Raw genomic sequence first — 17,946 nt, 5'->3', positions numbered from 1 at the left:
TCAGCCTCTCGAAGTGCTAGGATTATAGGTGTGAGCCACCGCACCTAGCCCAACATCACTTTTCTTAACCTTAGGTTATTTCAAGGGTCAGATGTGATCTTGTAAGTGAAAACATTTTAGAAACTTTATGATATAAATATGAGCTATTATGATTCACTGGCACAACCCTAAACTGATTTAGTTTTCTTGAAACAGATTCAGGCTCCTTGTGTAAATATGTTAGGCTATATTATTTGGAACAGTAGGAGAGTCCCTGTGCTGATGTCAGGTGTTTCTTTGACTAGCTGCACATGGAAATCATTTGATATAAATGGTATGGGCTTTGGGATGTTTAAAAGTTCTCCAGGTTGATCCTTTCGTAGTTCATAAGCCTGTTGATTGGATTTTCATGCTCATGTGTGAGATGTTCCTCCCTCAGCCTTGTTAATGTGTTGGCACGTTACTCATCTGATGTGAAAGAGATAGATTTTTCAAAGTTCTCCAGGTAATTCTAATAGAGCACCAAGGTTGAGAACCACTGCTTTAGAAATAGGTGGTTAACTTTGTAAAATGCCAACTGTGTTTTGCATGTGCTTTAAAAAAATTTTTTTTATTATAACCATGTACTTTTAAATTGTGTGTTTTTCTTGGGGGGGGGTCTCTCTCTCTCTCTGTCTCTGTCTCTGTGTGTGAGTGTGTGTGTGTGTGTCTTACTCCTATTTTCTTTCCTAAGAGATTATACCAAATATTTGCTAGATTTTATTGATACTTTAAGGCATACTCAATGCATAAAAGCAGTATAATTGTGAAAAGTATGAAAATTTCATGTATAATTTCAAGTGTTTTACATCTCAGTTGTTTTCTAAAGAATGATTATGTAATATATTTTTGATCATTTAGTAACTCACATATGTATTGTTTTTCAGATTCCCAGAAAATCTAAGCTGGCAGTTCATAGGAACATCAGAGATGATGAAGGCTTCATTATCAGGCATTTTGCGGGGGCAGTGTGCTATGAAACAGTGAGTATAACTTTTACAGGGAGAAAACCATTTCATGTTGAAGCTGCACTGTACAGTATGATAGATTCTAGTCACATGTGGTTGATTATTTATTTTTTCACATGTGGTTATTTAAGTAAAATTACAAATTCAGTTCCTCAGTACACTAGCCACACTTCAGGTGCCCAGCATCCACACTGACTAGTGGTGACTGCATTGGACAGTGCAGATATAGAACATTTCTGTCATGACAGAAAGATCCTTTGGACAGAGCTATGTTAAGTGATGTTATCACAAGATGGACAGAAACATTCCTGTTTGATTTATTTTTCAGACCCAGTTTGTGGAGAAAAATAATGATGCTTTACATATGTCTCTTGAATCCTTAATATGTGAATCCAGAGATAAGTTTATACGGGAATTATTTGAATCATCCACAAATAACAACAAAGATACTAAACAAAAAGCAGGAAAACTTAGCTTCATCAGCGTGGGAAACAAGTTTAAGGTATTTAGGTTATTTGTTTACTTTTTTTACTACATTTAAAATGAAATTATTGTTTTATATTTTAAAGTGGATAATGTAGATCACTGTCAGAAATCTCACAGTGAAGTTCAAGAGCAGACCCTGCATTGTTGATATTTGTATGTAAAATATCATAATGTAGGCCTAGCAATTGAACATACAGAAATGCTTGTAATTTTCTGAATGTGTTCATTCTTGGTTCTTAACATATCTGATTGCTTCTCCTAATGTTCTTGCTTCTGCATACTGTCTGGTTGACCTTCAAACCTTCTCTTTCCCATGTGTTTTCTGTTTCCTTCCTCATTCAGCAGTTTTGTTTTAGCTGGAGTAGTCCAGCTCGGGATGGCTAGAGAGGACTAGTTGAGTTGAGAGAGGAAAGCAGGCACAGCCAGGGGCTTCAGGTAAATGATCGCCTTCATGGACTCCTATTTATAAAGTGGCTGCCATGTTAAAAAGAGCCCATCTCAAGTTAATGATTCAGTTTGTAATTCATTTTCAATGTGTTTCTCTCACAGTGGCATTTTGGGTGTGCATATTACACTAAAATTTGATTAAAGCTTTTAATAATTTCTGTTAAAGATAAGCACTTAGGTGTGGCAAACTCTTCTAATTGCTTATTTAACATGGAAGAATATTTCATTTGTTTTATTAATTTTGGATCAGGAATTTATTCTTTAAGATCTGACAAGGAATAGCACAGGATTTGTCTTAGAAACACTACTAATTGGTTCTAGTTGTTGAGTATTTAGTGTAGAAAAATTAATGTGAAAATGTGTGATGTTATGAGTTTAATGAATGACTAATATGTAGAACAAAAATATATATGAGAATTAATTTATTATATATATCCACAAAGTATTATTGTTATATTTATAATAAAACTCTACATTTGCTTTTCACTATATGTACTTTAAATATTTAAAATAATGTAATTAGGAAAAAGATTTAAGTGTCAGAATGTTATGGTGCTGATAGTATAAGCCTCCCCAAATTTGTTTTGGGTTGAAATGGACTCTAAATAACTAAATTGATAAAATCTTTATAAGAGCTAGGTTTTCTTTTAAAGCTTAAACATGAATATAGGGAAAACCTCATAATACATTTTTAGGTAACTGAATAAAAAGCCTTGAATTTTGTTATAAGTTATATTCATTAATTACGAGTTCCTGATTCTCTCAATGAACAATCTTTTTTTCTTATTTGAATATTCTGTTTCTGAATCGACATTTGATAGGTTGGTTTAAAAATAGTATATTTGCCTATAAGAAACGGATGTCACTCACTATTTTCCTACTCTAGTATTATTGTAGTATTGCTGATAAGAACATACTTGAAAATTTTAGACAATATAAATAAATTCTTACAGTTTTTCTTTGTATTACATAATCTTTTAGGTTGAGCCTTGAAACTTCTTATAATTGCTTATATTTAATACACTTTTTTTACATTAAGCCTCTGAAAGTTATAGCTGAATACTAATAATAAAATATTTCACATTTTCCTCGGAGATACCTTGAAATAAAATAGTAATAGATTCTTAATTTTAAATATAGTAGAATAGCTCATTAAATTAAAATCAAAGTATATAAGGCAATAAACACAAAACAGGCTATCGTTTACAGCAGTACTTCAGTTATCTAGCATCACTGGAAACTGGAAATTTTCTACTGGGAAGTGCCTTTTTCAGGTTATTGAAACATAAACGCTTTACTGTCAGTGTTTTAGAAAAAGTCATCCTTTTTTATGGAAACAATTCTATTATACGAATATTGGTATGTTTTCTAATAAAAATAAAATACAAATAAAGCATGAGTTGCCTGAGGCTTTTTACTCTTAAGCCTTATGGTCCTTGACTGTTCTTTGATAGTTGACGTTCTTCTCTCTCTTCTCAGCTGCTAAAGTTTATTTTGATGCTGATTTTATCTCCTTTTTTTTTTTTTTTTTTTTTTTGGGAGAATACTGTGCTTAGTCTGTGGATGAAGGAGTCTGGACTTTGTGACAGTTGCTTTCTTTACAAATTAGTCACTTTAATACTTCTCAGGCATGGTGGTTCAGATTGATTAAGGTTGTCAAAACTCTGTCAACCAGATAAGTGAGATACAACTGTATTACTGTAATTCAATGACAAATCCATTCCATTTTAATAACTTAAGCCTCTCAGTATATGTGATGTATACTGTAATAGTATCACTCATAGGAGAATGAAATTTGGTGTCAGGCCGATGTTGGAATCATGTTTGCCATTATTAGCTCCGTAATCTCAGGCAAGTTATTTATTTCCTTGAATCTCGATGTTTTCACCTGTAAAATGAGATCCTTAATTAGGATTGTCGTGTTCTATCCTTAAGTAGATTAAACATAGTAACGCCTGTGAAAAGCTTTGAGCGGTACCTGACTTATAGATGACATTCGGTAAACTATACTTACTATTAATTATAGCTATGATGAATATAATATATTAGTTTAAAAAATAACATATTAGTTTGTCTTTTGTAAGTAGTATAATAAATATCTCAGTATAAAATCCAGATAGAAAAATTTTACATTATTAACTTATTTTGCAGAGTAGTAAGGCAAATAAATGATTTTAATACACTGCACCATACCACATTATAATCGATGTTATAAAAACAAGAAAGCGTAGTAACTTGTAATGTTCATTGTCAATTTTTTTTGAGAAAATTGTCCAAGCGTTTAAAAATAACTGAAATGTAAAATGTTTTAAAACATTAAAAAGGATATCTGTAGCTAGGCAGGACAATTTTGTTTACGCTAAGTGTTCCATAAAACAATCCTAATATATACTTTTAGTGTATATTTTAAACATGTCTTCATTCTTAATGTGTGTGACACAAACTTCAGTTTGCCACATTCAAATACTGTGCTATTGATCTCTTATTAAATGCATCCTCAGTATTTTCATTTACTTCCTTCATTGCCTGTACATTTTTTCCTCATTCATCCCATCTGCAAATATGAGTGTATGTTTTTAAATATTGCTAATTTTCAGTCTTTTAATTATACAACTTCTGTATAAGTTATTGTCCTTGCTTTACATTAGTCATTTTGCATGATACTGTCTGTTAAAGAATTTGTGTACCAGGTGGTTGTTAAACTGAAATGTGTTGATTTTGGATGTTATTGCATGTTATTTTATCCCAATACTGGAAAGCTAATACTAACTCGTGACACTGTGTACTTTGGCTTTTTGAAATAATAAACTGATTTCCTTTCTTTCACAGACACAGTTAAATTTGCTTCTGGATAAACTTCGAAGTACTGTGAGTACGGTTAAAAAAACAGGTTTTTTTTTTATTGGTCATCTAAAACTATTAATAGTAATTATGCAAGTAGGCATAGTAACCCTGTACTAATTAAAAATACGTTTTAAACTTTATTACCTTATTTTAAAAAATTAGTTTTAAAAATGGTTATTGTTTTGATTAGGTTTTTCTGAAGAAATGTCATATATGTGAAATCAGATTATTTTATAAATATATGGAATTCTTGACTGTTTGAAAATTAAGATTATCTTACAGTTTCAGGAAGGTGAAAATAAGTAGTAATTGTGGAGAAGAATTTTTTTTTTAGAATTAAAGATTAGGCATGAAATTCAATCTCATTTTATTACTCTTACAGTAACATTCTCCAGACATGGCAATGTTGATGTGGAAAAAATGGACAAAATATTTTTGCGCCCCGCTATAGAGGCAAAATTTATTAGAAGCCTGTTTTTTAACTATACATTTTAGTAATTCACCCCATTTTCTAAAATGAGAAAAACATCATAGACAGAAATTTCATATGTGGTTTATATAAATGCAGCATAATTCTAAAGTAAGACTTATTTTTTACAGAAATCCACAGAACTTGAAATTTTGTTTTTGTGTTTGAGACAAAGTCTCAATTCTCTCGCCCAGGCTGGAGTGCAGTGGTGTAATCACAACTCACTGCAGCCTCCACCTCTCAGGTTCAAGTGGTCCTCCCACCTCAGCCTCCCAAGTAGCTGGGACTATGGACATATACCACCGGTCCTGGCTCATTTTTGTATTTTTTGTAGATATGAGGTTTCGCTATGTTTGCCAGGCTGGTCTTGAACCCCTGGACTCAAGTGATCTGCCTGACTTGACCTCCCAAAGTGCTGGCATTTCAGGCATGAGCCACGGCACCTGGTTAGAACTTGCATATGCTTTTTCAAATAGTCGTTTTGAATAGCCATTTATTATATCAGTATTATTGTTGCTTAACTTACTGTCAGATTTATTTTTGGAACCATTAAAAATCTTTTTAATATCCTCTTTGGCTGCAAATATCTATCTCTTAAGGCCATGTATCTTTAAAATCCAAGACTGATGAAGAGAGTATTTTATTTTTATTTCTTAGATAGGGTGCTGCTCTAAAATTATGAGATTACTTTGTGATTTATAGAAAAAAAGGATTTCTAAAACGTGTTCTAAAAGTGTTTGTGGGCTGGGTGCCATGGCTTACATTTATAATCCCCAGCACTTTGGGAAGTCTGAGGCGGGTGGATCACTTGAGGTCAGGAGTTTGAGACCAGCCTGGCCATTATGGTGAAACCTCGTCTCTGCTAAAAAATACAAAAATTAGCTGGGCATGGTGGGGCACACTTGTAATCCTAGCTACTTAGGAGGCTGAGGCAGAAGAATCACTTGAACCCAGGAGGCGGAGGTTGCAGTGAGCCAAGATCGCGCCAGTGCACTCCAACCTGGATGACAGAACAAGACTCGCTCTCAAAAATAAAAATAAAAAAATAAAAAAAAACAATAAATAAATAAATGTGTTTGTAGGGGGCATCATTGTTGAAATAGTTCTTCCGTTTTGCAGGGTAGCTACTTTGAAGAGAAACAGTTATTTGGATGTCTAATTATTTCAGTAGTCAACAGTACATTTCATTGTATACCTAATCAGTATTCTTTTTACCTCATTTAGCATAATATGATACTGATTCCAAATGAATGCCTTTAAGCTTTTAAAAATATTGTTTAACAAAATGTTAAAATGTACAACAGTGCGACTTAGAGACCTACTGTGTATTTTTGAAATAGAATGATTGAAAATATTGTTTCGTTTTCTTTTACACATTGGCTTAAATCTTAAGGGGCATAATTTTATTTACTCCTTTTGTCATAGGGAAATTTTCTTATAGAAATATGGCATACATAAATACATTTAAATATAGAAAAGATCACATGTACGTCATCCTGCAAGTTGTATTGTTTAAATATGTTAAACAATTAAATGTGTTAAACTTTACAGTGAAAGACTTTTCATTTTACAGTTTTTGACATTCAAATCTAAAATGTAACATTTTTGTAACATTAATAATGCAAAAAGTCATTGTAAACTTTAAATCAGAAAAAGTATGCTTATAAAATTTTGAGTTATTATATATGTATTTTTGAGATGGAGTCTCACTCTGTCACCCAGGCTAAAGTGCAGTGGTGTGATGTCAGCTCACTGCAACCTCCACCTCCCGGGTTCAAGCATTTCTCCTACCTAAGCCTCCCAGGTAGCTGGGATTACGGGCGCCCACCACCACGCCTGGCTAATTTTTGTATTTTTAGTAGAGACGGGGTTTCACCATGTTGGCCAGGCTGGTCTTGAATTCCTGACCTCAGGTGATCTGCTCATCTCAGCCTCCCAAAATGCTGGATTACAAGCATGAGCCATTGCGCCCAGCCTTGAGTTCTTTAGTAATTACTTTTACAGGTTCATATGTTAATGTTACTATGCTTTGAAAGTTGCAGGTATTAATAGAAACAGAAAAATAAGGATGCTATATGTATTGTAACAAAAAGTACCTCTGTTTTACTAGGGAGCGAGCTTCATTCGTTGCATCAAACCTAACTTAAAGATGACAAGTCACCACTTTGAAGGTGCTCAAATTCTGTCTCAGCTTCAGTGTTCAGGTATTTTCATAATCTCTGTCACTGTGTGTTAGTAGTTGTAGCTCAAATACAATTTAATAGGTTGGATATTTTCAAATGATTCACCATTATCTTATTTTACAGTGCAATAAAATTTTCATCTGTTTTCTTTAATTATAAGAAAAGTATAGAGCCACATGTGGGTGGCCTACACCTTTAGTCCCAGCTACTTGGGTGGCTGAGGCAAGAGGACTGTTTCAGCCTGAGTTCAAGGCCAGCCTGGGCAACATAGCAAGATCTGTTTTAGAAAAGAAAAGAAAAGCATGGATGGCAAATTATTTGAGCAATATTGAGATATTGTATATTGTGAAATAAACAATTTCACATTAAACATTTATGAAAACTCTCTAACAGCAAAACTGGATCTTCCTTAAGTAGGCAGCTTTCTCAATCCAGCAGTAGTTCATTTCTCATTCCACACATGACGGTCAGAAGGTAGGTTTTGTTGTCCTTTCTTCCCAGTCCACCACTTACTTAAAAAAAAAAAAAAAAGAAAACACAATTCCCTCTGTGTCTGTGACACTTCATGCCTTTGCTTAAACTATCACTTCCTACCCCTTACCCTGCCGTGTCTGACCTTGCTCAGGCACCAGGCTTGCCCTGTTTGTTTTATGTCATGCCCATCCTCCCTCCTCACCAACACTACCCCTAATTTTTCCCAAGGTATCAGCCTTCTTTCTTCTTTACCTTTTGGTCCAGCTCAGCTTCCTGATACTTCTTACACTTTCTTCTTCTCTGACTCCTTATTTTGCTGCTTTGAGAGGTAGATTTACTATGAAGCTAAGATTACTTAAGCTTCAGGGTCCTTCATTTAAATAAACCCCTTCCAAAGCCCTGCATGTAATTTTCTGCTTCCCTAAAGGCCTCTCCCCAGCTGTATAAGCTTCAGCCCCCGCCTCACAAATCTGGATCTACCCTTGACCTTTCTCACAAAACCATAGCTATTGATGAATCTAATTCTGTTTTTTCTTCTTACCTGCATAGGGTTGATAGACAAGACAGGATGGCATCAGTTAAACTCATCATCACTGATCTTTAAAGGGCTCTCAAACCTGTCCTGCCAAGTTTTCCTGGTCAGCATGTTCTGTTTCTCATCAGAGATTAGTCAGACCCATCCTGCTTTCCTCAGATCTCTGCGCGTCTGCTAGCAGATGGGCTTACCTCCTTCACTAAATATCCTAAAGCTTCTCTTGTCTGCCACCAAGCACTTCTGCCTACCACTTTACCGTCCCTCCTGTTAAGAAAGTAGGGGTTGCCTCTCTTCCTGGTTGAGGCTTATAGTTCCTTGAAAGCCATCTCTTCCTACTTTTTCATGAATCTTCAGCATTGTTTATGTTTGTCATACTATTCCCTTTCAGATGGATCTTTCCCATTACCATTTAAACATGCTGAAATCTCATCTCTGAGCCACATTCCCTTACAGCTACCTCCTCCTCCTTACTGTTTTTCTTTTCTCTCCAAGAATAGGTTATTCTTGCTTTTTCAGCTTCATGCGTTCCACTTACTCTTTAACCCCAGGATAATTTAGCTCCCACCTTGATGAGGTCACCAGTGATTGCCTTGTTCTGAAGCAAATGTCCCTTTTGCAGTCCTTATTTTAGTGGACTTCATAGCCACATTTGACTCTTTCTTGGTTCCTGACATGGCCTATGCCCATGCTTTTCTTTTGAATTCTCTGACCATTCTTGATTCCCCTGCAGGCCCATTTTCTTCTACCTGGATATTTGTTATCATCTTTTAGGATTTAAGTTAGACCTGTTTTTCTTCTCATTCTATGTCAGTACTGTCCAGAAGACCTTTACATAATGATGGAAATATTCCATATCTGTCAATTTAGTAGCCATGAGACACATTTGACTCCTAAGTACTTGAAATGTGGCTAGGAATGAGTTAGTTACTAAATTTTAAATTTTGTTTAATTTTAATTTTTTTTTGGGTGGGAGGGGCAGGGTTTACTCTGTTACCCAAGCCGGAGTGCAGTGACACAATTATGGCTCACTGCAGCCTCAACCTCCTGGGCTCAAGTGATCTTCCTGCTTCAGCCTCTCAAGTAGCTGGAACTAGAGGCATTGTGCCACCATGTCCAGCTAATTAAAAAAATTTTTTTTTTTAGGGACAGGATCTCACTATGTTGCCTAGGCTGGTTTCAAGCTCCTGGGCTCAAGTGATCTTCCTCCCTCAGCCTCCCAAAGCGATGGGATTATAGGTGTGAGCCACCATGCCTGGCCTTAATTTTGATTTTAAAAGATTTAAATTTAAGTAGTCATGTGGCTAGTGACTGCCAAGTTGAACAGCACAGATGTATATTCCCCTAGGTAGGCTCCCCAATCATGCTGATGTAACCTCCTAAACAGTGAGTCCTGATAGTCTCTAATCCAAGCTGTCACCATCTCTTACCTGGATTTTTGCTGTAGCTTCCTAAGTATTCTCCTGTCTCTTCATTCTGTTTTTCACACACATCCAGAATTATCACTCCACAACTCATCTCTAATCATCATGTCCTTTTATTGCTTAAAATGCTCTGATGGCTTCAGATTAGTATTAGGGTGAAGACGTCCGATAGAGCCTGGCCCTTGTGTCCCTAGCTTCATTTCTTTCCACTCTCTCTCTCTCCCCTCTGTCCTCAAATCACCCTGACTTTCATTTTAGTTCCCTAAATGCTGCATATTTTCTCCCAGCACAGGGCCTGTGCACATGCTGCCTCCTTTGTTTGGGATGTTCTTGCCACGCCGTTTCCTTTATCTTTCACATCTCAGTTGTGTCATCACTTCCTATGAGAGCTCTTCTTGATATTCCTGACTTGGAGGGGAGCCTGAGTTTGGGGTGCTGAGCTCAAGAGCCTTTATTTCACAGTTGTAGTTACAAATTTTGTACCTACTTGTATAATTATTTATTTTTCCCCTCCTTTAATCCATAAGCCCCATGAGGGCAGGAACTGCATCTGTTTTGGCTTACACATACATTTCTACTTCCCTGGCATATACTAGACTCAGTATATATTTGTTGAATGGAATGAACAGTGTAGAAAATATGAAGATTTATTTGTGACTAATTCTAACAAATACTGGAAAATTAAGTAATTCATGTCTCTTGTGTTCTTCCATAAAGTAGAGATGTGTTTTTGTAATATTTTCTTCAAGTCGATTTTTTTTCCCATTTGGATTCCTCTTTATTTCCTAAGTGAACACCTAGTGTCCTGGCAAGTTGCACCTGTTTAGGTTTAGCTGTATATGCTATTAGATTAGCGGAGAGAGAGTGGGCTACTGATGAATCCTTTAGCTAGGATTCCTCTTTCAATAAGCAGTATATTTCAACATCTTAAGACATGTTGGCACTTTAACAGATAATATCAATTCATTATACTTTAATTTTTTTTAAGTACCAATAATAGATATTGTAATAGTAATAATGATATAGAATTTGTTCCACTCATGTAGCTAGGTGATGAGAATATGTAAAAATTATCAATAAGTTGTAGAAATAAAAATATTTATTAAGCTTTCTAAAATAAAGATATTTAAGATTTGGATTGTATTTTAACTTTCCATTTTCATTTTTTTTTCATTTTAAAGAGAATTAATAAATTTAAGGCACCTTTTACTAAAATTACTACTACTTTTTTTTTTTTTTTTTGAGACAGAGTCTCTGTCACCCGGGCTGGAGTGCAGTGGTACAGTCTTGGCTCACTGCAACCTCTGCCACCCAAGTTCAAGTGATTCTCCTGCCTCAGCCTCCTGAGTAGGTGGGATTACAGGCGCCCACCACCACGCATGACTAGTTCTTGTATTTTTAGCAGAGACTGAGTTTCACCATGTTGGCCAGGCTGGTGTCGAACTCCTGACCTCGAATGATCTGTCCGCCTCGGCCTCCTGAGGTGCTGGGATTGCAGGCATGAACCACCATGCCTGGCCTAAAATTACTATCTTCTGATTGGCAAACACCAGGGCAAAGTAGGGGAGGTTGAGAGAAGTCAAGTTTCCTTCTTCTGTAACCTTGGGGCTGTGCTGCCTGTCTTGTAGCAAAGAGGGGTGCCAGCTCTGCACCAAGAAGCCACTCACCAAACTCCAAGAGTAAAAGCCAGTTCATGGAAACGTTTAGAAGGCAGAGTATTCGCCTTAGTGGTTAAAAAAAAATTAAGCTTCAAAACATCTTAAGAGTAAACTAGTTTCAAGTGCTGAGAAAGCAGTTGTAGGCTTGGTAATTTGTTAAGCACCATGAAATTCTTAATGAACTGTGAGCCAGTTTATAGTTTGTGGCTACAGGGCAAGCCAGGAGACTTAGATGCGTACATTTCCAAAGGTACTTGTTTATTTGATACAAATGGCCAAAAACTGTGATGATACTAACCAAACTTTACTTTTCTTTCTCCAGGCAAAGCCTAGAGCTAAATCTAGTTTTGGAAATTTTTTTTTTTCCCATAGGAATGATTTCTTGTATGTGTTTCATTAATTAATATTGAAAATTCACAGTAACAAATTAAATAGTACAGAATAATATAAGTAACAAAAAAGCTCAGCTCTTAGGGGTGACCACTTAACTCTACATCTGGGATATATTTTTTTACACTGGTTAGATTAAGCTCTGCTCTATTCTTTTAAATCAATATTTCACATCCCATCATATGGTTGTAACATAATCAATTGATATTTTAGTTTTTTTCTGATTTTTTTTCTGTTGCCAACAATGACCCAGAGGACATCTGGACATTGTCCACATGCATATCTTTGCCCACAAGTGTGAAAAATCATAGAATAGATTTACTGAGCCAAAGGGATATTTCCAAATTGCCATCCAAAATTGTTAACACTGGCTTACTTTGCTACTAAGAATGCGTCTGTGTGTTTTCCTACACTGTCATCAGCTCTGAGTACTAATTGATATCTTATAACTTTGCCAGTCAAATGGGTTAAAATTCAATCTGACTGCCTGGAAAGGCCATCTTTCCTGTGAGATTACTTTAAAATAAAAATTAACTGGTTTAAAAAGCCTTGGAGTTTGTTTTAATTTAAATTTTTGGCCAGTAGTAATTTATTTTGGTGTAAGAAGTGAGACAAGGATCTAATGTTGTTTTTGTTTTCCACATGGCTTGCTGTTTGTTATAATACTGTTTATTGAATAATCTTATTTTCTCCGTTGATTTGAATCGTCCCAGAGACTGAAATCTAGGTCTTGTAAATAAAAGTCTTGGCATCACTTATAGCTGTTCAGCCTTTCCCTGCCTATTTTACACTCTTTCTGGCCTAAAAATCTTGCATTGACTGCGGATTCAGATTAACCACTTACTAGAGTTATACTGAAAATAGGTATTTATCCAATAGATTAATCATCCCAGTAGTCTAGTTGCTTTGACAGGTGAGTGAAAGGCAGTCTTTATAGTGAAACAGTGAGCTCTTCTTTCTTTTCCGTTTGCCTTATGCACTGGTGATAACTTGGGAATGTGTCTACTTTTTGGAGATTCTTTCAGGAATTTTGTTCTAAAATTAACTTCAGGCCTTTGAAAGTGGTTTAATACAGGGCTTTGCCTTATATACTGCGTTTGTGACACAGAGTCTTCTAACAGAAAAAAGATACAAACTAGACTTGATCTTTCCTTAGTTTTGTTTTGATACAGTGTCTCACTTTGTCACCCAGGCTAGAATACAGTGTCCTGCAAGGCTCACTGCAGCATCCACCTCCTTTGGCTCAGATCCTCCTGTCTCAGCGCCCTGAGTAGCTGAGACTACAGGCACGCACCACCATGCCTGGCTAATTTTTCTATTTTTTTCTTTTTTTGTAGAGATGGGGTTTTGCCATGTTTCCCAGGCTAGTCTCTAACTCTTGGGCTTGAGCAGTTTGCCTGGCATGGCCTCCCAAAGTGCTGGGATTATAGGCATGAGCCACTGTGCCCAGTTAAATCTGTCTAGAGACCAATAATTTGCCTCTAGAAAAGAGTCTTACTGGGTTTAGGGGAAATTTGACTACAGTAGTTTTAGGTGGTGGATAAGTTGGGACATAATGAGTATAAATATATTTCCTATATAATATTTAATTGCTGATAATTCTCATAAATTGTCCATTTCTAAATAATAACTTATAAAATTGATCATTCACAAGTTACTTTGGACTTCGAACAGTGATTGACAGTGCTTTGTGTTTGTTCATGAATCTAGGGATGGTGTCTGTTTTGGACTTGATGCAGGGTGGTTTCCCATCACGAGCTTCATTTCATGAACTCTACAACATGTACAAAAAGTATATGCCAGATAAACTTGCAAGATTGGATCCAAGACTATTTTGTAAGGTATAAATGCCACCCAAATTGAAATTTCTTAGCTATAAACTTGTCTTTTCTATTAATAATTGACTAACTTTTTAACTTTTATTTTTCAGGCTTTGTTTAAAGCTTTAGGCTTAAATGAGAATGACTACAAGTTTGGGTTAACCAAAGTATTTTTTAGACCTGGCAAGGTAAATACACATTTACTTTAAGGTGTAACATCATGAAAACAAATAGTTGGGGTTAGTGAATATCTTAAAGTATTTAATAATTTATATTATTCTTGAATCATATGGTCACTAACAACATGAATTGCCATTTCCCATACCATTTCCCAGAAAAGAGAAAAAAGTTGAAGATAATATGTAATGTTCATAATTTGTTTAGCTTTAATCATACATATTTATTCTAAACTCCACATTTATTTTTAGAGCACAGATGTCCAGTCTTTTGGCTTCCCTGAGCCACATTGGAAGAAGAACAATTGTCCTGGGCCTCACATAAAATACACTAACACTGATGATAGCCGATGAGCTAAAAAAACAGAACAATTGCAATAAAAATCTCATAATGTTTTAAGAAAGTTTATGAGTTTGTGTTGGGCCTCATTCAAAGCTGTTCTGGGCCACATGTGGCCCATGGACTGCAGCTTGGACAGTCTTGTTTTAGAGCTTTAATAATTATTTGAGAACTAATAGTCTCATAGAGAAAGCACTTTTTCTTGTTTAAACTACAGAAAAATTAGAAATATTTATTGAAAGCTTAAGACAAAGATTTAAATATCTTTAGTCTCGTTATGTTACCTTTAATTTAAATTTTGACTATAAGAAGCCATTATATTGGTTGATGGGTTTTTGACATTCTTAATATTGCAGTGGGATATTTGGTAAAGGATTGAAATCATTATGGAATTTTGTGGTATATAGTGGAAATAATGTATTTTATTAGTTCAGAAGCTATTAGCTGTTTTATTTGTGTTGTCTGTCACTTAGTAGCAATTTCTCATCTCTGTTCAAAATGGAAATGGGGGTTGGGCGCTGTGGCTCATGTCTATACTCCCAGCACTTTGGGAGGCTAAAGCAGTGGGATTGCTTGGTTCCAGGAGTTTGAGACCAGCTTGGACAACATGGCAAAACCTCATCTCTACAAAAAAAATACAAAAATTAGCTGGGTGTGGTGGTACGTGCCTGTTATCCCAGCTACTTGGGAGGCTGAGGTGGGAGGATTGCTTGAGCCTGGGAAGTTGAGGCTGCAGGAACCAAGATTGTGCCACTGCAAAACAGGTTGGGGGTGGGTAATGGGAGTTAGGAGAGACAGAATAATTTTGGTGGTACCTGGTAGTATATAGCTAATATGTACTTATCAAAAGCTCCATAAGGCTATGTGAGAATGTGGGTGAGCCAATTCAGAGATACAGTAGTCCTTTTTCATTATTTTCTCAATAAAGTCTTCTTGCCAGCCATCTGTAATTTAAAAGTCATTTCCCCCTCACTTTTGTTATTGAATATGCTGCCTAGCATTAAGTAACCTCCCTTACCTCCAAAAAAGCTCCTGAAGAAAGAAAGGAAGCAAAATGTGGCCAAGTATGTTTGGGTTTGTTGTATTCTCCGCCAAGGCTTATGTAATTAACATGTGACCATTTTCCGACAGTTAGATTTTGGATTTGAATTCTATTTTATGTCTTTTGTGTGTTTAAATGCATTTATATTTTAATACTGATATTAAATTATTTCACTTCCTAGTTTGCAGAATTTGATCAGATCATGAAGTCTGACCCTGACCACTTAGCAGAGTTGGTTAAAAGAGTCAATCACTGGCTCACATGCAGTCGCTGGAAGAAAGTTCAGTGGTGCTCACTCTCAGTCATCAAATGTAGGTGTTTTCCTTCACACCTATAGGGTCTTTCATTGTTCAGAGATGGTTTGTGGAGTGTTGTAAAGCTGTCTCAGAGGTGATGCTGGGCAACAGAGACTGAGACTTGTTCACACTGGGTCCCAGGTTCCTATTTGTGTATGTTCTTTCTTTTTTTGTTTTTTGAGTGTATGATACTTATTTTCTTTATTCAAATGTGTTATAAGAGTGTCAGTTTCATAGTGTCCTAACAAAATGGAATTCACTGTCTTGATTCTTTTCTCTCGTCCCCACAACCCTCACCATCCCCTGATCTCTCAGACTTAAACCAGAACTTTTCTTTCTGCCTGCATGGCATCTACAATACACATACTCCCAAAATTCCAAATGTAATTGACTTTCCTTTCTTATCCCTGAAATATTGTCAGTCACCAGATCCTATTGATTCCTCCTCCAAATACTGTACATTCCTTTCTTTTTCTTGCCAGTGCCTTAGTGAGGTCCTTTTCCGCCTTTTGCATAATTTCATTAGCTTCCAGACTGGTTTTCCTGGTTTCTTAGAGATACCTCTCTAAACTAGAAGCTTTTTATGACTTTCCTTTCAAAAAAGGTGAAGTCTGAATTATTTGAATGTCTTTCAAAATCATGTGAAATGGTGTGTCAGTTTTTTGTTTCAGTCTCTTCCCCTACCATCCCCTCTTAATTCCTGTTCTTTGAAAGGAAGTCTATCATAATCCTGAAAGACACAGTCTTGAACACCATAATCCTAAGTGTTGAAATCTCAAAAGATGAAAGTCCCAAAACTAGGATTCTGTAAAAAATAATAAAAACATTCTTTAAAAGATGTTTATTTACATTTTTAAACGGGGATTTGAGAAACATGTAAAAACATGATAGAACTCTTCATAGGCCACTTTACACAATAAAATAGGAAATAACAACATATATATTTTTGAAAGTATAAACACATATACTAACAATAGTTGCATGGGTATAATAGGAGCAGACAAACCATGTTCATAAAGAAGCAGGGCAAAAGGTGAAATGCATAAACACATATTATTGTGGTTGGTAATTGTGCACCCAGCTTTGTTACTGCAGTCATCTGAAATACTGTGATGAACAAGCTGTCTTTTGATGAGATCAGTCAAAAATGATGGTGAGTCACTACTGCATTTGTAGTTGCCCAGAGAACTGAGATCTTGAGAAATTTTATCTTTTACAAGTGCAGATGTGTGATAAAATACATCTGTTCACTGATTGAGGAAGTTTCAGTGTTTTTGTATACATACGCAGTGTTTACCCAGAAAGTAAATGTTGTGATAATGCATTTTCGTGGAGTTAAATTTGCAAAATATGAATACAGTAAATTAGAACTCTAAAAATTTCTACATAATTAAAAAATGCTAAAATTCAAGATAGTGAAAATAAAACCAAAGAAAAGAAAAAGAAAAAAAAAACCCCAAAACTAAAAAGAAAGTTTGACATACAAAAAAGTGTATTATAGGAATAGATTATAGACAGCCAGCCATAAGAGCTGGCTGTCTCTCTCAGTCATTAACTATATTTTGAAATCTTGTACCATGAATAATAGGTGCTTTTTTTCTTTTAGGACATGGTTCTTCTTGGAGAATATGTTCATATTCATTTTCTTCATGAGATTGCTCTTTTTGAAATTCTTCTATGATCCCTGTGATTGTGATTTTGGGGATTTTAGATGTTAGGGATTTTAATTGAGGAATTTTGACCTTTTGGGATTTCAACATTTGAGATTATGGATTTTGGGATTAGGATTTCAAACCCCTTTGACATACTGGGCTAAGCTGCTTTTGTGTGTGGTTTGGCCAGGTCATAGCAGTTACATAGCTGGCCCAAAACAAAAGTGAGGGACAGAACATTTTGGGGTTGCCTAAGGATCTGTGGCAAACCTTTAATTGTTGGGAACTGTGTGGGAATCAGTAACTTGATTACATTTACAGTTGCCCCTCATACTCATCAGAGTACCTGAAATAGTGCTAGGCACATGAAAAGAATTCAGTAATTTTTTCCTTATTAGTAGGAAAGGAAAATTATTTTGGCCTAATGAAAAAGAATCATGCAAACAGAGATTATTTTTGAGATATTTTGTTAGACAATTGTGAACATAGATAAAAAGAGAACTATTAATATAAAAAGAAAAAAGCAGAATCTCTTTTTCCCATCATTTTCCAAATATAAATATATTACTGTAGTTTAATACGTTCAGCTTTACACATTGCATTATGATAGAAAACACATTATAATAAAATTATCTGTTACACCATTCATTTGTGGACTGTGTTCTACAGTGGTACTGAAGTCAGTCACCGGGCAGGGATCTTTGTGGAATGTTAATAGGAAGCTCTG

General features: G+C 35.5%; 1 protein-coding gene and 1 non-coding gene across 14 annotated transcripts in view; both read left to right on the top strand.

The window, feature by feature from the left end:
* MYO6 (myosin VI) overlaps positions 1-17,946 on the top strand; it is a 162,122-nt gene that overhangs the window by 118,346 nt on the left and 25,830 nt on the right. For all 13 annotated transcript variants that reach the window (XM_015136778.3, XM_015136777.3, XM_077998908.1 and 10 more), the window contains 7 exon segments: positions 906-1,001; positions 1,315-1,488; positions 4,749-4,787; positions 7,343-7,436; positions 13,604-13,734; positions 13,824-13,901; positions 15,453-15,582. In XM_015136778.3, the coding sequence (XP_014992264.2) occupies positions 906-1,001; positions 1,315-1,488; positions 4,749-4,787; positions 7,343-7,436; positions 13,604-13,734; positions 13,824-13,901; positions 15,453-15,582 (742 nt within the window).
* Positions 351-453, top strand: LOC114677911 (small nucleolar RNA U13). Its single transcript, XR_003729337.2, has one exon. It is a non-coding gene; the product is annotated as a small nucleolar RNA U13 (small nucleolar RNA).

This window comes from Macaca mulatta, chromosome 4 (genome assembly GCF_049350105.2).
Source record: "Macaca mulatta isolate MMU2019108-1 chromosome 4, T2T-MMU8v2.0, whole genome shotgun sequence".
Classification (NCBI taxonomy): domain Eukaryota; kingdom Metazoa; phylum Chordata; class Mammalia; order Primates; family Cercopithecidae; genus Macaca; species Macaca mulatta.
Note: the sequence above shows the minus strand (reverse complement) of the source record. Positions and strands in the feature narration are given on the sequence as shown.